The sequence below is a fragment of the Peromyscus eremicus genome, chromosome 7 (genome assembly GCF_949786415.1).
Source record: "Peromyscus eremicus chromosome 7, PerEre_H2_v1, whole genome shotgun sequence".
NCBI classification, from domain to species: Eukaryota; Metazoa; Chordata; class Mammalia; order Rodentia; family Cricetidae; genus Peromyscus; species Peromyscus eremicus.
In genome coordinates, this window is record NC_081422.1 from 5,780,106 (window position 1) to 5,803,975 (window position 23,870).

At 37.7% G+C, this 23,870-nt stretch overlaps 1 protein-coding gene across 1 annotated transcript in view; it reads left to right on the forward strand.

Moving 5' to 3' along the window:
- The window catches only part of Trpc6 (transient receptor potential cation channel subfamily C member 6), a 116,769-nt gene that overhangs the window by 78,740 nt on the left and 14,159 nt on the right, over nt 1-23,870 (forward strand). Inside the window, exons 5-8 of the mRNA XM_059267216.1 lie at nt 13,472-13,688; nt 19,113-19,346; nt 22,125-22,389; nt 23,593-23,788. Coding sequence (XP_059123199.1) covers nt 13,472-13,688; nt 19,113-19,346; nt 22,125-22,389; nt 23,593-23,788 — 912 coding nt within the window. The remainder of the gene's footprint in view (nt 1-13,471; nt 13,689-19,112; nt 19,347-22,124; nt 22,390-23,592; nt 23,789-23,870) is intronic.

Consider the following 23,870-nt stretch of genomic DNA (forward strand, 5'->3'; position numbering starts at 1 on the left):
TAGGAATATATCTTCATGAAGCTCTTGCTTGTCTTTCAGTTGCTCATCGGTAAAAAACTGGAAGATTGTGGTAGATAATGCTTAAAGGGAAGCATTTCTTTTAAATTATTTTAAATACATAATTTTTCTTTTGTTAAAATATGTTTTTAGTTGAAATAGAATTACATTAATTCCCCAATTCCCTTTCTCTCTCTATCCAATCCTAACCACCCTGCCTGAACCCCTTCCACGATTCCACATTTCCTAAATTGGTAGCCCATTTTTCTTTATTATTGTTACATACATTCATATGTGTGCATATGCATATATATGTATACATATGCGCAAATATGTAGAAATACTGTTTTGATGGCGGTGGTGTGTGTATGATTTCAGGACCAACCACTATGCATTTGAACAACCAATAAGAGGCCTTATCCCTGAGAGGGGCTGATTCTCCTTCTCCCAGATGTCAATACTTGCCTGTAGTTCTTTGTGTATCATCATTTTCTTGTTTATATAGACACTTCTAGGAAAGGCTGTTTCACAGCAGGCTTCTGGTGTTCTGACTTTTAGAATATTTTTGCCTGGTTTCCATGAAGTTCCCCGAGCCATGGATGCAGAAGCTGTGATGTAGGTGCATCCGTTAGGCCTGGGCTCCCCATGATTGATCTGTTGATTTCTGTGTTGTGTCCAGTCATGGTTTTCTGTGATGGTCTCCATTTGCTGTAAAGTATGGCTTCTTTCATGGGGGTTGGTAGCTACACTTACCTGTGGGTATAAAGATACAATTTAGGATGTAATAAGGAATAATGATAGTTTAAGAAAGTGGGGGTCATATTCTTTTTTAAACTTCATGACTTATGAAAAGCTATGGAAAATTGGCCAGGTTTCTAGTACCAGGTATGATTTCCCTCCCCTTAGTGGGCCTTAATTCTAAATAGACAGTTGCTGGTTACCACCAACATGTGAATACCACTCATTGGAACTTTATGGATGTCTTGCCTTTCTGGTAGCTGTCATGGTTCATAGATATTGCTGTTTGGTAAGACTGTTTAATTGCTTCCCTCCCTTGGCAGCTGGAAAAAATACTTTATGGTATATGGGAAGCTATACCACAGAGCAAAGGCTTTTCGAGTCAGACCCAGCTTAAATCATCCAAGTTCTGTGTCTTAAGCATGTGCTGTTTTCAGGGGTAGGGACCACCCACAGCCCTGAGAGGGAACCAAGGTCTACATCGCTAATCTATGTTGTTTGGGGAATAGCGAGGACTGCCTTGAGTGAACATTTTAAAGGCAGTTTCTTATGCTTGCTTACTTGGGTTTTTCTTAGTTTATGGTTCTTGTGGAGAGTATTGTCAGCTCAGGTGGCATATTGGCATAATTTCCTATATATTGTGTCTATATATATATATATATATATGTTACAATTTTTGGTAAATTAAAACAATATGATTCCTTGAGGCTTCATCAAATATCTTTGGTGTTATCTGTCCTTTGTCTCTTATTCTTCTTGTATTGACCATCTTCTATCCTTTCCAGTTCAAACCCTCTTTCCAGTTTCCCACTTCATATTATTCACATTCTGCTAGTCCCCTTCCAAGACCTCTCCTTATACTTTCTTACTTTCTGTGGTTACTCAGTATTGTATACTCACACCTAAGGATTTGGAGCTAGGGAAGGTAGATGAGTGAGAACACGCAACTCTTGTCTTTCTGAGTCTAGATTACTTCACTCAATAGAATCTTTTCCAGATCCATCTATTTACCAGCAAACTGCATGACTTCATTTGTCTTCACATTGTGCACACATACCACATTTTTTATTATCAATTCATCTCTTGAAGGACATTTAGGGTTCCATTTCCTGGCTGTTGCAAATAAGGTGGTTATGTGTGTTGATGAGTAAGTTTATGTGACATAGGATGTCCAGTCCTTTGGATGTAACCCAAATTTTAAAAGGTCTTATAATAAAAAACCCAGAACCAGATATCAGGGTGAAAGCTGAAAGATTAGAGAAGCAGAGCAGCCAGCCACTAGTTCTTACCTCTAAAAAATCCTCAGCCTAAAGAGAGTGAGTCCCTGTTTCCTCACACCTTATATACCTTATATATACTGGGATTAAAGGCATGTGCCACCACTGCCTGGCTCTGTTTTCATTGTGGCCTTGAACTCACAAAGATCCAGACAGATATCTGCCTCCCTAGTGATAGGATTAAGGGTGTGTGCCACCACTGCCTGACCTCTATGTCTGATCTAGTGACTGGCTCTGTCCTCGGATCCTCAGGCAAGTTTATTAGGGTACAAAGTATATCACCACATTTCCCCTTTTTTGTCTAAAATAATAATAGAAAGGTTATAACTAATATAAGAAAAACTATGTACAATAAGTGAAATAAGTATACATAATATTTACAATCAAGAGTTACATTAACAATGTCCAGTTCATTAACATTTGACAAATTCAGAGAAAATACTTCATTTTGTACCTAATTCACTTTCTATCTTAACTTGTATTACCAGCCAAAAATATCTTTTGATGTCTTCCAAATTTATACACTTTACGCATCTTTAGTGAGTTTCTTTTCTAAATTTGTTAACTAGGAAAATTGTAACTATCTAATCTTCAACTCCCTCAGAAAATCAAGAAGGAAATAATATTAACTAAGTAAGCAGGAAGTGCAAACAAGTGACTTCTAGAAAATATGAGAAATGACAGAAACAGCCAGCTGCCTGGACAGTCACCCAAGATTTCTCTGCAACATTGGGGCATCCATCCTCGGCCTATAGGCTGAATATATCTGACAGACTCATCTGTGAAGACAGATTTTCTAAAGGGCCTTCCTACCTTCTCTTGGCAAGGTTTGGCAGTCCTTCCTTTTGTGTCCTGCGTATCCATTTAAATAAGCTATATAGGTACAATACCTTAAACAAGATTAGAAATATATGTACAGTATTTTCTAACAAAATCAATCTCAAATTTGTATCTACATACATAATTTGTATACAGTATACAAAAATCCAATCCTTTGTAAAATATTTAAAACTAGTAGTTGCTTCCTAAAAGTAGATTTAATAATCTACTTTTTTATCTTTTCATATCCATATTTTCTTTTATCTTTTCAGAATAGATTTCATTAATCTATCTTTTATCTTATCATATCTATATCCTCTTTTTTCCTTTTTTTTTTTTTAAACAAGAACCCCAAATCTAATTTCTTTTGTTTAACTTTTTTCCTGACCAGTAACAATTAACAGCTTGTAACCAACCATCCTAAACAACGACAATAAACCATAACCCATTGAAAGACCAAAAGCTACCCATCTTATCTCTTGGGAATGTAGGCATTGTGTTCTTAAAATTACTTCCTGCTGTCTGGGGGCAAAGGCATCTTTAGGGAATCCCGAAAAGAAAATTTTGGGTTAATTGTCAAGTCCTGGGAGAGTTTTCTGTATCATTTGTCTAGTCTCTGCATAATTGGAAAGTACAGGGTTTGTCTGAAGTTCTTGCTTGAGTAGTCTGTGAGACTGGTTAATCTCAGCTAGTTATCTTGAAAATGTCCTGAGCAGTTTGTAGTCCAATGCCAATGTTTGGGTGGTATGTTTCAGCTTAGTAGCATTATCATCATCCTGATGGAATCATCATTGTGGGGTCCCATCATCTTTTTGGAGACTTCAAATTTGCTGTTAGGCATGGTCATGATTCCCTGCAGCAAATCTTTTTCTTGGGACATTTATTCTGGATGACTTGTCCTTTTTCTTCAGATGTCTCATTTATCCAGTGGTCTTCAGATTACATAGTTAGATGCCTCCATTTTCCTAAAAGACAAAAACAAAACCCTTCCCTAACCCTAACTTTGGAGGGTTTTTTTTTTTTTGAGCAAGTTATATCTGACCAAATGAAAAGCATTTATTAGTTGTATAAGTTAATTTAATGGTCATGTTGATTGATGAACTATCACCTCTTCTAATTAAGAAGTGTCTTTTGTGCAAATTCAACTTTTATCAATTTTGATGGTATCCATAGCTTTTCTTCACCTGTAGAAACAAAAGCTAAACCTCATCCCCATTAAATACATATCCTAATTTTTATTCTCAGGTCAGCTCATCTTTAAAGTATATAGGCTGATTTAATTCTTTAGTTTTTCCTATTATCCAATGTCTCTCTGCAACTGTCTTTCCTTTCTCCTTAGTATTGAGAAAATTCAAAATTAATAAAACATTATGCAATCTATTTCTGGGGGTGGGGGTGGTTGTTACACCTTCCCATTTATTTAGCATATCATTTAAAATTCAATTTGATCTTTCTATGACTGCTTGGCCTGTAAGATTGTGTGGTGTACCTGTAATATGCTTTATATTGTAATAAACAAAAAACTGTTTCATTTTACCAGAGACATATGCTAAAGCATTGGCAGTTTTAATTTGTGCAGGTATACCCATTATGGCCATAACATCTAGCAAATGCTTGATTACAGAATCAGCTCTTTCAGAACACAGAGCAGTTGCCCATTGAAATCCTGAATAGGTATCATTGGTGTGGTGTACATATTTCAATTTTCCAAATTCTTCAAAATGAAACACATCCATCTGCCAGATTTTATTCTCTGAGTACCCTTTGGGTTGCATCCTGCTGGTAGTGGAGTTTGATTGTATAAAGAACAAGTAGGACATTTTCTTATAATTTCCTTGGATTGTTGCCAGATAATGGAAAAATCAATTTTTAAACTCTTACTATTTACATGATGTTTTTATGAAATTCTGAAGCCTCCAGCACATTTCCTATCAAGAGTTTATTAATCTCATCATTACTTTGTGTTAGAGGGCCTGGTAGACCCATGTGGGATTAGATGTGAGTTATTTATAAGGTATGATTTCTATTCCTGATTATTTCTTGTAACTGAATAAATAACAAAGTTAATTATGACTCATCAGAGATAAATTCAGCAGTTTCAATATGTAAGACCACTCTTTCAGCATGCTGAGAGTCAATAACTATGTTGAGAGGTTCCAAAAAATCCATTAATAGCATCAGAATGGCATATAATTCTGATTTTTGGACAGAATTATGAGGACTTTGAACCACTTTACTTAAATTTTCTGATTTGTAATCTGCCTTTCCTTTTTGATTTGCATCTGTATAAAGTGTAGGGTCTCCAGATATTGGTGTTTCCTGTACAATGCAAGGCATGATCCTGTTAGCTATCTTTATAAGTTGAATTTTATCTCTTTGGGATATTTGCTATTAATCTTTCCCCAAAAATTAATGCAAGCTCATTGCCAAGGTTCACTTTCTGCCCATAATTTTTCAATTTCATCCTTAGTTAAAGTTACTACAATTTCTGCTGGGTCTATTCCTGCTAATTGAAGAAGTCTCAATTTTCCTTTTAAAATCAAGTCAGAGATCTTTTCCATATAAATTTTTAAGTTTTTACTATTTATTTGGTAGAAATGTCCATTCCAATGTAATATCTTCCCTCTGAATTAAAGTTCCTGTAGGAGAATGCTTAGAGGGTAAAATAATCAAAATGTAATCAGACTTTGGATCCAAACAATCCACATGTGCATCCTGTATTTTCTTTTCCATCAAGGCCAATTCTTTCTCAGCTTCAGCTAGTAATTCTCTTGGACTGTTTAAGTCCTTGTCACCCTATAAGGTTTTGAACAAATTACTCAGTTCATCATTTTTTACCCCAATAATGGCCCATAGATTGGAAATGTCTCCTAATAATCTTTGAAAGTCATTAACAGTCCATAATTGATATCTCCAATTTGTACCTTTTGGGGTTTATTTTTTGTAGACCTCTTTTATATCCTAAATAATTAATAGAATCTCCTCTTTGTATCTTTTCAAGAGCAATTTGTAATCCCCAACAAGGCAAATTTTTCTTTACTTCTTCAAACATTCTAAACTATCTACATTTGAATCAGCTAGTAAAATGTCATCCATGAAATGGTAAACTATAGACTGAGAAAATTGTTTACATATTACTTCCAACAGCTGTCATACAAAATATTGGCACAGTGTTGGGCTATTTAACATTCCCTCTGGGTTAACCATCCATTGATATCTCTTAACAGGCTGAGAATTATAAGCAGGCACTGTGAAAGTAAATTTTTCTCTGTATTTTTCATGTAAGGGTATTGATAAGAAACAGTCTTTTAAATTGGTAACTATAAGAGACCAACCTTTTGGTAACAGAGTAGGCAAAGGAATTCCAAATTGTAGAGAGCCCAGTGACTGAATTACCTTGTTAATAGCTCTTAGATCTGTTACCAATATCCACTTACCAGATTTCTTTTTAATAACAATTACAGGAGAATTCCAAGGGCTGGTTGATTCTTCAATATACTGAGCATTCAACTGCTCTTGTACCAGCTGTTCTAAGGCCTGTAGTTTCTCTGTTATTAAAGGCCATTTCTGAACCCATACAGGCTTGTCTGTTAACCATTTTAAAGGCAGGGCTGTTGGTGTCTTTGAAAGATCAGCAACTGTTGTGCTCTGTTCTTGTACAGTCTGGATGGTCGGTGACTGCTTTTTTTAATACCTTCTAATATTTTTCCCCAGAACCATATGTTAGTTTATGGTTTGTTTCTGAGATTGAAGGAATGTTAATCTGAGTATTTCATTGTTGCAATAAGTCATGGCCCCATAGATTCATAACTCTATGTGGCTTTAATTTTCTTTTCTTGTCCTCCTGGCCCGATACATTTGACCCATCGTGCACTCTGTTTTACTTGAGATAATGTTCCAATCCTTAAAAGCTGAACATCTACTTCCTGAAGAGGCCAATTTGCTTGCCAAGATTCCGGATGTAATTATTGTTATGTCCACACCTGTGTCAACAAGACCTTCAGTGATAATGTCATTTACAAGACCTTCAGTGATAATGTCATTTACAAGACCTTCAGTGATAATGTCATTTGTCTGTATTTTTAATTTTGGTCTTTGTTCATTTATAGAAGTTTGCCAAAAAATTGGCTTTATTGTTTCTCCTGAATATTTTGTTCTCTCTTCTATAGCTGTTCTATCACCCTGAGCAGTATGGTTTTTTGTAATAGGTTCTTAAATTGCTCTGAGAATGGGTTTCACCCATGATGGCATGAAAAGACTGAACTGAATTTGTCATGGGGGCCTGCCAGAGGCCTGTCAGGGAGTTTCCTGATAGCAAAGGCAAAGGATTACCTTGTCTGTCCCTTGTTGATCTACATTTATTAGTCCAATATCTGCCTTTGCCACACCTTCTGCACACTCCAGCAGGGAGGGGCATTCTGTTGGGATTATTCTTTGAAAAAAACATTGTTTCTAGGAACATCCTATTTACAGTCCCTTTTTAGGTGACCTTGTTTACCACATTTAAAACATCTGATGTAGAAGTAACCAACCATCTTATTAAATAAGAAACACAGAGCCAATACAGAGATAAAAGCCAAGAGGTCAGAGCAATAGCTAAGAGCTAAAAACCTTACCCTTCACTATCCTGGTGGTCCTACCTCTCTGAAAGAGATCTTCTTCCTGTGTGTCTGTCTTTATAAAGACTTTCTGTTCTGCCTTCTCATTGGTTGTAAACCCAACCACATGACTGCCTCGTCACTGCCTGTCTGTACAGACCTCCAGGTCTTCTATGGTTGATATTGAGATTAAAGGCCTGTGTCTCCAATGCTGGATGTATCCTTGAACACACAGAGATCTTCCTAGCTCTGCCTACTAAGTGCTGGGATTAAAGGCATGCACCACCACCGCCCAGCTTCTGCTATGGCTTGCTATTAGTTCTGACCCCCAGGCAACTTTATTTATTAACATACAAATAAAATCACATTTCAGTACAAATAAAATATCACCATAATCTGACATTACTATTTTTCTTCAAACCTCTGGAAATCACCTCTTCTAACCGAGTATCATTATGGTCATGAGATTCAATATTAATTATATCTCAGATCCATTCCTCCAAGGGTGCTGAGCTTGCCTTTAATGGCTTAATTATTCTTTTGCATTGTACATTATCATTTTTAAAAGTCAGATATTTAATTATTATCTGTCTAGCTTCTGAATTTGATATCATTCTATTTACTGCTGAAGACAGCCTTTGTAAGAAATTGGTGAAGGTTTCTTTTGGGCCCTGTATAACATTTGTAAATGGCTCAATTTTCTTTCCTACTTCTTCATTCTGCCCCAAGCATTCAAGGCTGCAATTTGGCATAAAGCTAGGATGTGGTCATCATATTGAGATTGCCTTTCTATATTAGCATAATCTCCCTCTCCAACAAGCTGATCATGGGAGATTTCCGTACCTCTAGCCCTACTTCATTGTTCAATGGCCTTAGCCTCATCCTTCCACCAGGTCCTCCATTGCAATTGTGGACCAGCTTCTAGGACAGCTGTAACCAAATCTCTCCAGTCTTGAGGGATAATTCTATTACAAGTTGACCACCAGTTTAACATCTGATTCACAAATGGGGAATGCATACCATATGCTTCTTTGAATCTCCTCAAATCTAACATTTTCACAGGAGTTCAATCAGCTCTTATACAACCTTGAGCATTTGGCAGTTCCTGTGGGTTACTGGATAGATTAAATTTGGCTGCTTGAAAGCCTTAGGCTATTCCTCTGTAACCATATAATGTAGTGCTGAGATTGGTCCACCTTTAAATTCTTCTGTCTGGGTCTGAATATCTCTATGATCTGTTTTAACAAGCATTTTTAAAACTTTTATCTTGGCACTCATATTAACCAACTTTTTAAAATAAAACAAAATGATCAAACAAATAATATTTATAATTGATGTTACATAAATACCATCTACATTAATTATCCTCTCATTTAATTGTTCCACTTTCAATTGTATTATCAAACAGAGACCATATCCTATCCATTGTAAAAATGTTTCCCATTTTTTAATATGGGAAAAACTTTCTTTTACCTAATTTCTCCCTTTAAGAAATCTTAACTGACTCACCAAATCTTCTGATAAAGACAATTCAGATGACGGTGTGGCAGCAGCCTGAGGAAGGGGCCCAAGGAAAGCCAAAACCCACCAGGTGAGAACAGAAGCCCAAAAGCCAGCTTTCTGCACTGGAGAACATGCAAAAGCAACTGATTCTGGGGTGTTTGGAGCCTGAGCCTGGGGAGTTTGCTACAGAGAGGCTGCAACAGAAACTTAGCCAGTGGGTTAAGGACTCCAGGCCCAGTCAGGATGGAGATTCTGGCTCCATGTAGCTCGAGCCTGAGCCTCAGGCAAGCGGCTTTTTCATGAGTTCATGAATTCATGCCCCACGTTGGGCACCAGATATAATACAAATCTTAAAAGGTCTTATAATATAAAAACCCAGAGCCAGATGTCAGGGTGAAAGCTAAAAGATCTGAGAAACAGGACAGCCAGCCACTAGTTCTTACCTCTAAAAAATCCTCAGCCTAAAAAGAGTGAGTTCCTGTTTCCTCACACCTTATATGCCTTTCTCTGCCCAGACATCACTTCCTGGGATTAAAGGTGTGTGTGTGCTTTCCAGTACTTGGATTAAAGGCATGTGCCACCACTGCCTGGCTCTGTTTCCATTGTGGCCTTGAACTCACAGAGATCCAGACAGATCTCTGCCTCCCTAGTGATAGGATTAAGGGTGTGTGCCACCACTGCCTGACCTCTATGTCTGATCTAGTGGCTGGCTCTGTCCTCTGATTCTCAGGCAAGTTTATTAGGATACACAATATCTCACCACATTGGGCATATGCCAAGGAGTGGTGTGCCAACCTGAGCCATATGGTAGATTTATTTTTAGTGTTTTGAGGGTTCTACATACTGATTTCCAAAGAGGCTACACAAGTCTTCACCTCCATCTACAGAGAATGAGAGTTTCTCTTTCTCTACAACCTCGCTAGCATTTATTGTATTTTTGCTAATTTTAGTTATTTTGACTGAGGTGAGATGAAATCTCCAAATTTTTTTAAATTTCCATTTCTCTAATTGCTAAGGTGATAAACACTTTTTGAGATACTTCTTAGCCATTTCTAATATGGAGAACACTTTAGATCCCTAGCCCATTTAAAAATATTTTTAAAAGACTTTCTGAGATTATAATAACTCATTTCCCTTTGCTTTTTCCTCTCTCCAAACAATTCCATACGCCCCTCATTACTCTCCTTCAAATTTGTCTTTTTTATTAATTGTTGTATGTATTCCTAAATACATGAACACAGCCTGCTTAGTCAATGTAATGCTACTTATTTGTTTCCTTGACTCTGCTTACCGAGTTCTTTGTATATTCTGGATATTAATCCTTTGTCATGTATATAGCTGGCAAAGACTCTCTCCAGTTCTGTGGGTTGCTCTTTACTTAATTGTTCCATAAGCTGTAGAGAACCTTGTTTAAGTCCCAGTTGTCAGTTGTTGGCCTTAAATACTTGGCTAATACAGTCATGTTCAGAAAGTTCTTTCTTATACCTGAGTCTTGTAGGTTACTGTCAATGTTTCCTTCTAGCAGTTCTAGGGTCTCACATTTCAGAGTGAGGTCTTTGATCCACTTGGATCTAATTTTTTTGTACAGCATAATAGATATAGCTCTAAGCAAACCCTGGTCAACAGCCTGGCTAGTAAAGCAAAGTAAATAACAAGGCCAGTCAGGGGTCAGCTGGTGGGTCTCTCTGTCTCCAACCATGTCTACTAAGAAGAGGTGGTCTAAAGCTGCCTCATAAACACTACAGGCCTTCACCTCCATGTTCTTTCCCATCATTCTTGCTGCCTTCATGACTGGTGTGTGGTGTTGTCTGTGAATGCTAACTGTACCATCCCTTCTAGCTCATTACAAAAAAAACAAAAACAAAAACAAAAAAACACAACTATTTAAAGGCAGGGGAAGCAGTTTTAAAGGGGAAGTTTATAGCCCTAATCGTCTACATTAATGTTTAAACAATCAGAAAGAACACAAATAAATGACTTAGTGATGCAACTTAAGAACTTGAGTGTGTTTATTTTAATGTATTTAATTCAATAATTAGCTAAGCTATTGAATTTTTGGCAACTTACTCAATAAAATACTTCTATCTATAGCTATATATTATAAATTTATTCATATCCCAAAATATGGATGACAAAATTTTCTAAAATAACTGCTCAATTCTTAAATTTCATTGAGACATACCCAAATCTCCTCATTTTAAAGAGAGATACAGCCAACTGTACACGTGCCTATGAGTTTAGCAGTCAATGGCAGAGGCTAGAGTATCCCAACTCAAGGCTATCCCAACTCAAGGCTACATAGCCAGAGCCTGTTCAGTTTCCTGTAATAATAAAGGATATAAGGATTCAAATATACTGCTTTAACCTCCTGGAAAGTTGCTCTTTTTTTTTTTTTTTTTTTTTTTTTTTTTTTGCTTTCATTTGTCTGCTTGCTTTAAAAATCACCAAACTTTTAATTTTTTTTCAATATGTAAAAATTATGGGTTTTATCACATTTTAACAGATGTATCATTGTGTATTATGTATGCTTATCCCTGATTTTAATGGGTTTCATTCATCATTTTAGAGGATGTCCAGAGCCTTGAGGTATAACCTAGACTCTCTCACTGCCAAGGCCACATTTCAGACAGAAATTAATCCAATAATGCAGTGACATAGTAGGTTTTATCATCTATCTTCCTATCGTAGGAAGCATTCAGTTTTCACATTAGGCAAGAAATGTACTCTTTGTCACCCAGAAAACAAAATGATGAAGCTGAAGCCTGATCCCCAAATGCTGAACTTTAAAGTCAGTGACCTTTGAGCCTGTGGCTCCAATGTGTCCTGTCCTCCAGGGAGACATTGTGTTGATCTTCACGACTTTTATGCCCTGACAGTATCCACAAGACATTGGCATCATCCCAAGCCTGAGCTCCATGTTTGTCAGTGAATCACGCAGGAGACAAAACTCAGGGTCTACGCTTTATAATGCAGACTTGCTTAATGTTTTCACTGCTGCTTCTTCCATGCTTAGGCTCACTAAATGAGTTTGCTCCTTATGAGTGTGCTGATGGTGTCCTCTGCATTTGAACCAACATTAACAACACCTCAAGAATTTTTTTTTTTAAAGATTTATTTATTATGTATACAGAAGAGGGTGCCAGATCTCATTACAGATGGTTGTGAGCCACCATGTGGGTGCTGGGAATTGAACTCAGGACCTCTGGAAGAGCAGTCAGTGCTCTTAACCTCTGAGCCATCTCTCCAGCCACACCTCAAGAATTTAAGTGTTCTTTTCCTAAAAGATTTATTTTATGTATGCATCTGTGTGCATTTGTGAGTCTGACATGTATGAGTGAGTGCCTGAAGAAGATCAGAAGATGGCATCGGATCCCCTAAGATGGAGTTACAGGTGGTTGTGAGCCACCCAATGAGGGTGTCGGGATATAGATTTCGGTCTTCTGGAAGAGCAGCAAACACTCTTTAATTGTTGCTTAACACACTGGGCCATCTCTCCAGCCTAAGAGTTTAAAAATTCTTGATTGTGAAATTAGTTTTCAATTATTAGAAACATCAGAAGTAGAAGAACATGACCAAAATTTTACAACAACATAAAAATGATTGTTCTGTTACTAATCATAAAAAAATATATATGGCTATTTTAGGAGAGCATTGAAATATGCAGATGTTGCCGGGCGGTGGTGGCGCACGCCTTTAATCCCAGCACTTGGGAGGCAGAGCAAGGCGGATCTCTGTGAGTTCAAGGCCAGCCTGGGCTACCAAGTGAGTTCCAGGAAAGGCGCAAAGCTACACAGAGAAACCCTGTCTCAAAAAAAAAAAAAAAAGAAAAGAAATATGCAGATGTTGTGTGTGTGTGTGTGTGTGTGTGTGTGTGTGTGTGTGTGTGTGAGAGAGAGAGAGAGAGAGAGAGAGAGAGAGAGAGAGAGAGAGAGAGAGAGAGAGAACATTATTAAGATTTTTCTGGTGAAGAGCCAAGACAGCCTTATCTTTTTTTTTTTTTAATTTTTATTTTGCAATACAATTTAGTTCTACATATCAGCCACAGATTCCCTTGTTCTCCCCCCTCCCGCCCCCCTCACCTTCCCCCCAGCCCGCCCCCCATTCCAATCTCCTCCAGGGCAAAGCCTTCCCCACAGACTGAGATCAACCTGGTGGACTCAGTCCAGGTAGGTCCAGTCCCCTCCTCCCATGCCGAGCCAAGGGACCCTGCATAGGCCCCAGGTTTCATACTACTTAGCATACAATAAACGTTTGATAAATGTCAAAATTTGTTTTTATTTTATTGACATCCACAACCAGCTTGAAGAGTAGATCTGAAACTTGAGGTATAGATCATTTCAAGAATTTAAGGCTGGCATACTTAACAGTACTTCTTCTATGAAAAACAATCATACTTTTGACAAACCGGGTTAAACTAAAAAGTAGTAGCTTTTTCTTCTTTCTTTCATCTTTCCTTTTCTGATCTTTTCCTAATCAGAAGAATTATTTTTCAAAAAAAAAAAAAAAAAAAGATTTTTCTGTTGATGTGTGTTGTGGCAGATTGGGAAGATAATGCGTGGACCATTCATGAAGTTTGTAGCACATGCAGCTTCCTTCACCATTTTCCTCGGGCTGCTCGTCATGAATGCAGCTGACAGATTTGAAGGCACCAAGCTCCTCCCTAATGAAACCAGCACAGATAATGCAAGACAGCTGTTCAGGATGAAAACATCCTGCTTCTCATGGATGGAGATGCTCATTATATCCTGGGTAATAGGTAAAGACTGATTTTCTGTCTTGTTCCTTTTTGCAGCCTTAGCAGTTGGACTGAATCATGCTGATTCTCCCACACTATCAGTTATACAAATGTATGCAGTAGGAAACAGTGTTCCATGCACCGTGACTTTCTTTGTGATCTTACACAGTTGCTATGGTGCCCTTATTACCAACATCAGTCTCCTCATATGCCCTATGATAATTGTATTCCCTCTCCCCAAAAGGAAGAAAACCAGCAGTATACCATTAATCAAACCCACCACCAATAAGGACAACCTCCCATGTGCAGTTTGGGATGGCTTTGATTTCAAGCTTGAAAACAACTGAGTTATTTTATGTTGGGATTTAAGAGAAACTAAAACTAGGAGCCACTCATTTTGATTGAAAATTTATTATGTACCAGGAATTGTTCAAAGCCCTTACAATACATCAGGCCACACAGCCTCTCAGATATCCAATCTTCTATATGTAATAACATCTATTTTATTGAATTATGTGGGCATTAAGTAACTCACTTCCTCAGGTAGCTTGTGAAAGATGAGGAATTCAGTTTGAAGCACTATAGGGTTTGATTTGTCTTTAGAATCCACTTACACCTGTGAATTGTCACTAAATACAATGCATGTGAGAAAAATATCTCTCTTGGATATTTATGAATAAACACATTCAACAGCTATTGAGCTGTCATTGGGAAATAAGGATACTAAGTTGAGTGGGATGTAGTCTTTCCATTCAAGGAAGTAATCTGGGTAACAAATAAAAAAGTCAATAGTTAAATCTCATTCATGAAAAATGCTATAATTGAGGACTCGTTAAGATACTACAGAAGCACAGATTGGGCATTTAAATATTAATGAGGTAGGATGCAGAAGGAGCAGGAAAGTCCTTCCTAAATATCAATGGCACCTTTAATTAAGGCTTTGAGGATAAAGACATGCTAACCAGACCAAGCATTTGGGGGATACGGACACAGAGGCATGGGAGCATCAGGTGTTGAGATGAGGAACTACAATAAGACTGGACCACTTGAAATATTGTGAACTCCTCCTGGCTGGTGTCTGGGGGCTTCGTGGATGTGGGTGATAGAAGTGGGTGGTGAAATGGTCAGAGGGTGATTTCCAGTGGCTGCTGCTGATGGGTCAGAGCGCATTTCAGAAATGTCTCAGTGGTTTTGAGGTAGAGGGAAGCTGAAGGTGGCGGGGTGAGCCCAGAGGCTGGGCCCAACTGCAGTGAACCTAATGACAAGAGTTACCTGAGTTCAGCATCTGTGGGAGAGGACCTGGGAGTGGCTTAAAGGTTAAACTGCAAATAACTTGGTAATTGTTATGTGTTTACAGGGAGTGTTGTGTATTAGAAGGTGGTTACTGTCCTCTAGGGGGTGGGGGGACAGAGATGCCCAGGGTTAGAATGGGGACCATGAAAAACTGCTTGTTAAATTCATGGTTAATTATGAAATGTCCTAGCATTTCCAGGGATAAATGTCAACTGAGTCATATGGAGAATGACTCCTGGAATAAGTCTGGCCATAGATAAATTTCCAGAAATTCTTCATTTTCACATGACTCTTAAGGCCATGGCTGTATTAAATTCCCTCTGGAACTGTGTGGAGTATGAAGAGAAGACGCAAAGGCTCTTGGTATAGAACCTCCCACAGTCTGTTAGGTCTGCTCTATCAGCTGTCCCTCTTAGTCACCCAGAGAAATGCCTGAAGTTTATGTCACTTCTAGGGCATCCGTGTCTTCTGGGCTTCTTCACATTTGAGCCCAATGGATGACCAGCTGAAATATTAGGAAGTAGTATAACAATTGCAGTATGCTTATTTTTACCTTTGTAAGGTAATTCAACAGCTACTGAATTATTGAAAACTTCTAAAGCACTTGATTTCATAGTTTTCCCTTGGTTTTACTAAAGTAATGCTGATCTGGGACACATGGCAGAACCTGCCTTTTCTTTAACTCTTTCTTTTCTAATTTAATTGACAAAACTGGAAGAGATGTATTCTATCTCTGTTCTATGACTTAAGAGTAAATGCTGTTTTATAGCCTCTATCTTATTACACTAAGAGCTCTGAGTTTTTTTTTTTAATAAATTAGTATAAGTAAAATATACAATAAGGAATTGGAGCGTTGGACAGGCTCAGAGTCTCAGATAATTACTAAACTTTTCATTAGGTATTATCTGTTTTTTTATATATGGTAAGCATTTCCTATTAGATAAGAGATATATCTTTAAATACAAGACATAATTTTGAAAAGAAAATAAATTTTATTGATAGTATTAGAGATAATGAATGCTCATTTCATTCTTTATCAAAAATTATTCTTCCTGTAATATATAATTTTTAGTATAGACTTAGATACTTTTTCAATGAGAAACCAAAGCTGAGAATATTAAATATCTTTAATGTTATGAACAAAAACATTTTCCATGGAAGAACCGCTCTGACAACTTATGTGTTTTACTTTAGAAATTATCTTACAATGTTTATTTGAAGAGAAAAACAAAATTAAATCAAAGAGACAGCTGTGTCCATGTAGACTATGTGGGTTCCTGGCTCAGCCTCTGACTCTACGATCTATTTTCTTGTATTTTTGTTCTTGCAAGAAACTCACAGAAGCTTCTAGAAATATTAATGAGAAATTGGCTATGTAGGTCACAGGCCAGATGTTTTATAGTGTTGGTGGAAAAGACATGTTTTTGTTTTGTTGTTTTTAACAGCAAGCAAATCTGTGTGATTTTCATTTGATGAAGATTTGAAAAGCCAAAGAGCAGAACTGATATTCCAAGAGATTGTGGCCAGGCAGAGTAACTGCAAACCGGTGTTGATGCGGGGTCTGCCAGGAACTCAGGGCAGGGGTTGTGTGTGAGGGGCTTCGTGTTCAGAAGTCCGAGGATCATTTGTCGTTTGTCACCCACAGTGAGCTGCTGAGAAAGCACAAGCAGTCCTGGGTTGACTCGAACAGGGTGAGAGCAGGGTCGGGGTTGTCATTGCTCTGCTGTGGAGATCATGGCTTCGAGAATGACAAACGAGTGTGAGTGACCCCACACAGTGGTCCTCAGAGGACTTGGGGGAGTTTACTTTTCATCACTGAAGGGGATGGGAAGGAGGGGTTCAATATTATAATTTGAGGCTTATTCCATTGGTGGGGGGGTCACTTAGAGAAGAAGGTGGAATAAACCTGAAGTAGGGGCAAGCAGGGCGATGAAGTTCAAGCTGCCTTAGTTTCACAGGTAAGCATGGCTCTGCTGGAGGAGAGCGAACGCAATGAGCACACAAGTGCGTTGCTCGTTAGAGAAGATCAGTGCAGAGGGAGCTGCACACTCTCCACTGCTCTAGAGAACAGAAATAGAACCAGCACACTCTCTTTGAAGAGATGGTCCTCACAAGCTGGCAACAGAGCAAGTCTCCCTTAGAAGTAGGAAGTCACTCAACCCAGCACTGTTTAGGCAGTGTGGTCCCTATGGAGAACTCTCCTGCATGGGGGAGAAGCCAGACTAGATGTGGACAATTTCAAAGGTCCTTAAGCAGCAACCCAGAGGGTGGGATCAGCATAGAGGGAACTGGACACGCACACTTCCTGAACAGCTCTGAGTGTTAGCTGTAGCTTGTCAGATGCAGCACGATGCCATTTGTACCAGAAAAAAAGGTGGAGCAAAGGTATGAGAAGAAAGAGACAGTTTCAAAATGACTGGACTGTGTGAGTTCCAGTGTCCCCTTAGTTCCTATACATTACTCTGAATCATTGTAATCTTTGTTAAAGTTGGGAAAACTTGGAGATCACACCAAGAACATAGATGTCTTCAGATTTTCCCATCCTGTTCAATGTTTTGGTGTGAATGTGAATCTTGCACTATTTCCTGTTATAAACTTATAAGTCAATGCTAATGTCCCCTTAACCTGAAATTACCTAACAAGAGTAATGACCATGGCATTTTCTTCATTTGGCAGGGCTGCTCAGCCACTGGACTAGCATGCTCTGTGATAGACATGAGATGGATGTGGGAACTGGGGCAAGAGATGCTGAAGGTTAGGGGAGAGGCCTGCTTCTAAGTCTGTGAAGGAAGTTCTTTGTGAGAGAAGACTTGAATGAGCAGGTGGATTGTGTTTTTGCACAGGGCTCTAGCAGGGGATGGGGTGTCAGACAGGACAGCATTTTTAACTTCTTTTTAATCCAGTAATATCCTTCAAGTTAAGAAAGAGGGTACATGAAAGTTACAAGTAAATCGAAGAAGCAAGTGCTCAAAGTGTTTGTCACAGTTTATCACAAATGCCAGCACCATGCTCTATGTTTTACACATATCATTTCATTTTTACATTGTGGTCTTGTAAAGTAGGTAAATGTTGCATTCTCATTTAGCAATCTACATTCTAGAAAGTCTAAACACTATACTGAGTCCGCAGCCAATTATTGCAGAAGCAGAATCTCACAACCAATGCTCGTAAGTGCTGCACTAAGGTTTTGGAAAACCATGAAATATTGTTAATAATTTATCAAAAAGTCAATCACTGTTAGTGCAGTGATGCAATCAGCTACTGTAATTTCCTCTAGCCTTTCAAGATGCTCGTTTTAAATTTGTTCACAGATTGCATGCCATTTAAACTTTTGAATTTCACTTGATGATAGTGTTCTGGTTCCTCAAGACACACATGGAAAAACTAAACAAACAATATTTACGTTGAAAGACGTGTAATTTTATTAAGGAGAATATCCTTGTGAGAAAAAAAAATGTGGAGGGAGGGGAAAGGGCTCTCAAACCTGGTGCGTACTAAGCCCTGAGGGTTGGAAATGGAAGGGAGGCATCTTTGGTTAGATGTGTCCAAACTTTCATTCAGACTAAGAGAAGTATGGCAAGACCATTAATCTTTGAGTCAAAGTCCCCATCAGAGAAGTCCTATGTGTTCCTCAGTCTTTGTCTACAGGGGCACACAGTAGGAAAAGTGGAGGTGGTTTTCAGAAGACAGTAGACAGTAGACAAGGCTCATGGTCAAGGAAGGTTCTGTGGTTGGATGCCGGCAGGTAGTTCCCATGATCTGTAACCCACAATAATTTATAAGATATTATATCAAATATCTGTATAATTTCATTGTGAAAATGTGAGCACTTCTGTTTTGAGTATGTAGGTATGTTGTGCTTAGGATATTAAAAAGAACATCTTAAGTATTTTTCCATGATTAGAAATAAAAGATCAATGTGGCATTTTTTCACTTGAGATTCTTGATTAATTTCATTTGATTGTTTTCAGGTAACGTGGTGATATTGTTGGACTGGGTTTCTGGGGGTGGGAAAATTGTGACTGGAGAGGAAGGTAGGGGAAATTTACAGAGCTGTGAATATCAGGTGAGACCTTTCCAATTGTTTTGTCTTCATGGAAGAGATAAGTTAGAATGAAATTGAGCTGATATATTAATCCTTTACTGCTGCAGGCATGATATGGGCTGAATGTAAAGAAATTTGGACTCAAGGCCCCAAAGAGTACTTATTTGAGTTATGGAATATGCTTGATTTTGGGATGCTGGCAATCTTTGCAGCATCATTCATTGCAAGATTCATGGCGTTCTGGCATGCATCCAAAGCTCAGAGCATCATTGATGCAAATGACACTTTGAAGGACCTGACAAAAGTCACACTGGGAGACAATGTCAAGTACTACAATCTGGGTGAGTTTATGTTACTGTGTAAACCACTGAAGATACAATATTTTCTTGTAAAGGAGAAGTAAATAGTAGTAGCTTTTTTCCCCAGTTCACACAAAATCGTTTGTTGATGGCATCTGTATTTGAAGAATAACATCACCTGAAGATTCGTGGTTTCTGCCTCTACATTTGGTTTATCTTCTGCATGGAAACCTTTATTAACCACGGGATTCATCTCCTCTTCCTTCTTAAATCAACTGGATAGCTACCAAATCAATTGAGAATCCCTGTACCATATCTTATAATTATGTATTTTTCTGTTGTCTTTTTCTTTTTACTGAGTCTTTGTGTGTGTTTCCCATATAAGACTGAGTGCCCAAAGAGTCCAGGAGAAGTTGTTAGATCCACTGAAGGTGGAGTTACAGGTGATTGTGAGCTTTTCAACATGGGAGCTGGAAACTGAGCTTGTGTCCTTTACAAGAGCATCAAGCACTCCGAACTACTGAGCCCTCTCTACAGTCTCATATTTTTCCTTGTCTATTAAGAGAGTTCACATGAGACAGTAATCCAAAAAAATGCCAGTATAGGATATCTGTATTCTAGCCATCATTTCTTCCATATAATGAAAGAATTCCCTTCCTTCTAAAGCCTCCAATAAAAGCTCTTATTTTGGCTGCACTTCTGTCTGTAACGATGTAAAGAAAGCAGAGATCATATTGTGCGTCCCCTATCTACTTCAGTAAAGTTAGTTCTTTTGCTTTTAAAACTCACTGTGTGTTTGCCTAGTGCACAGAGCTGAACAAGCTCCATTTGGGCTTCTGTAAGAGCAGCTCTGAGTAGTGACTGTGGGTTAAATATGGCCTCTTACTGCAGGCTTTGTCTGAGCATTTGACAGGATCACATGTTGATGACAGAAGTTCATCGGACATTTCTTTAATTGAACATATTCAACAGCTGTGAAATGTTAAAGTAGAAAGAGAAAAATTCACATGTGAACTATGCGTACATGATGAAATGATACTTGGCTTTAATAAGAAAGGAGATGATCACTGCAAAAGCATGATGAACTTCATGCTACATGAAATAAAACTGGCATGGAAAAATCTCATGATCTCACTTACATGTGTCTCACATAAGCAAAGCATAATGGTGGTAAGCGGGAATGGAGACGTGTGGGCCGGAGAGAAGAACATGCTGTACTCAGACACAAGCCACAAATGCTGATATTCTGCCATGCAACATGGTGGCTGTAGTTAACCAGTGTACCACACATGGGAAAATTGCTGAGACAGTACATTTTATATGTTCTTACCACACAGAAAAAGTATGTGATGAGGTGATTGATATATTAACTATATTAATTTAATCAGCATGACATGTCAACATATGTGACATTGAACTCACATACACATGAGTTTTAAAAGTTTATTTTTGAATGATTTTTTTCTTTTAAGACATATAAACTGTGTCAAAGCAAAATAATTTTTGAAGTCTCTAGGAGGGGTCTTAGGCACTGAAAGAAATGAGAGATAAAACAAACAAATGAATATGAAGTAGAGTCTCAGTCATCAACTCTAAAACTGATAAAAGGGCAGATGTCACACATCAGAGCTAGGTGGATCCAGTTTTCAGGTAGCAGTGGACCAGGGCAGTGTTATCAGTGAGGGGTAGAATGGTGATGACTGTAAATGGTTGATCTTGAGGGATGCTTCTGTGGGGACCAGAGAAGTCTCACAAGAGAGAGGGCAGTGCCAACCCCATGATCAAAGTCAACATGGTTCCTATCCCAGGTTAACAAATGGTGAGCTATTTGTTTCCCCAGGAGAAAACTGACTAAGGGAAGGAAATACATTTCAATATTCACCCAAGTAAAGTAATCTATCCCATAGAAACAGCTTGGGGAAAATAAATCTATTAATGTTTAACTGACATCTTTGTGGGCTTAAAGTCTATATCACTAAAGTCTCATTTTCATTATGGATTTTAGTATTTATTTCAATCCTAGGTTTTTATTTAAGGAGTTTCAAAATATACTCAAAGACATCTATTTAAAGGTAATACTCAAAACACTATAAAAAGAAACCATATTCATAAGTTTTGTGTTATCCTTTCCTAATTCACTTCTCTGAAAATAACCAAATGCAAATTTGTAATCATATTTTCCTCATTCTTACACACTGTTTTGCATTTTTCTTCATAATGGTTTCTTAAGTGGTTTTTGATGGCTTAATGTAATAATGCCAAAAGAAATTATTAATGAATTGTAGAAAAATTTGTGGCAAAAATAGACTTGTTTTACTGACCAATAAATGTATTTCTAGTAGGTTTAAATAATAAGAAATATATAAGCATCAAATGACATTATTTTGTGGTTTATAGTTCAAGATTGAACAATAAATGCTATAACTTAGTAAGTGCTAGATGTTTCTAAGCACTGTCTGTTTGTGAACTTATTGAATTTTCAAAGGCAGATGAGAGCCATGGGAGTAGTACTCTCTCACTGTTAGGGAGAGAGGAGTAAACCTAAGAGGGGTTGTTTGTATAAGTTCTTTCAGGTGGAGATACATAGCTATCAATAGGGACAATTGCTCAACTCGTCTACCATGGATCTGCCAGATTAGGAATTATACCCTGTTGAGAATGCATAGCAAACCATCTCAGTCAGGTTAGAAGATATGGCAGGCACTTGAGAAGTTCTTCAGAATGGAGACTTGAACTTGAGCATACATTTATTATTATCAGAAAAGAATTTACAAAGTATAAGCAACCCATAGGAATTACTCGTCTCTGATATTTTTCTAGCCAGGATAAAGTGGGACCCTTCTGATCCTCAAATCATCTCTGAAGGTCTTTATGCAATTGCTGTGGTCTTAAGTTTCTCCAGAATAGCTTACATTTTACCAGCAAACGAAAGCTTCGGACCACTGCAGATTTCACTCGGAAGAACAGTAAAAGATATCTTCAAATTCATGGTCATATTCATCATGGTGTTTGTAGCCTTTATGATTGGAATGTTCAACCTCTACTCCTACTACATCGGTGCAAAACAGAATGAAGCCTTCACAACGTAAGTGGTCCTGGTATTTTGCTGACAGAATCTGATGACGGCTCAAAGGGGGATTTGTTCAATAGCACTCAGTTCATAGGCCCATGCTTTGATGCAGACACCCTCTCTAAGTCTGTTTCAGCAAGACTGCTTTCAGAGTGACTTGTAAGAAGACCAACATACAGAAACCTTCCTAATATAAAATAATGATAACATTTTTTAAAGCTATATCATGTGGTAAATCCTCCTACACATACCTTTATTATCAACAGTGCACAAAAAGAAGAAACTAAAGCTCACAAAAGCCAAACAATGTTCTAGATGTTGCATAAATGCTGACATTATTTACTAAGTAGCATCCACTGTCCCATTCCTCTTCCATGGGGACTGCTGGGGCACTGGTGTGAGGACAGCTCTTCTCCTAGTTCAGTTAGCCAGAGCTTATCACTGGACAGATTATAAGTAGCAACAGTGACAAGATTATGACTTGCATTCAGCACACACACACACACACACACACACACACACACACACACACACACAGTTTGAATAAACTGTGCTGGAATAGGTGTCTTAAATGTCAGTGTCTATGGCACATGACAAATGGCATCTGAAGAGGAACCTACTGTTTTTTATATTCTTCTAAAGTGCATTTTTTTCAATAGAAAATTAAACCAACTATGTTAAACCTATGAGCTTAACTCTGGACAAATGATTATGCCTGAAGCATCACAATTCTTCCTAGGACATGCCAAGAATTTTGGTGCCATGTTTATATTTATATTGTCATATTTCCATATATATATTATTATTTTCTATTTATTTTGTGTGAATGGAAGTAAGATGAACAAGAAACTAAAATGACTCTAACACGTATTTTTATTAAGTAATTTATTTAAATTTTCCATTGCCAAATCCATCAATCATTTAAATACCAACGTCTGTAGTCATAAACTTATCCCATAGCCTTTAATGAGTGTCTGTTCAATGCTAAATCTTAAGCTATGCACTTTATATGCACAATACCACATCTTTGCAATGAACCTAAAACTGCTATTTTGCCCATTTTACAGAAAGGAAGTTGAAAATTCAGACAAGAAGATAATTTTCTCATGAATATCTAATGGTTTATAAGAATATTGAAACCACTCAGAATTATGATGATGTTATTATTATGTATTAACATCTTTTCTTGTATTTCTTTTCCTGTTATTTTTCTCCCAGAGTTGAGGAAAGTTTCAAGACACTGTTCTGGGCTATCTTTGGGCTTTCAGAAGTGAAGTCAGTGGTCATCAACTACAATCACAAGTTCATTGAAAACATTGGCTATGTTCTGTATGGTGTCTATAATGTCACGATGGTTATCGTTTTGCTAAATATGTTAATTGCAATGATCAACAGTTCATTCCAAGAAATTGAGGTATGAAATCCATGTGTACTTATAGTCCATGTTCATATTTCAAGTATCGTAAGGATCAACTAATCAGTGGAATGAAGTGTAC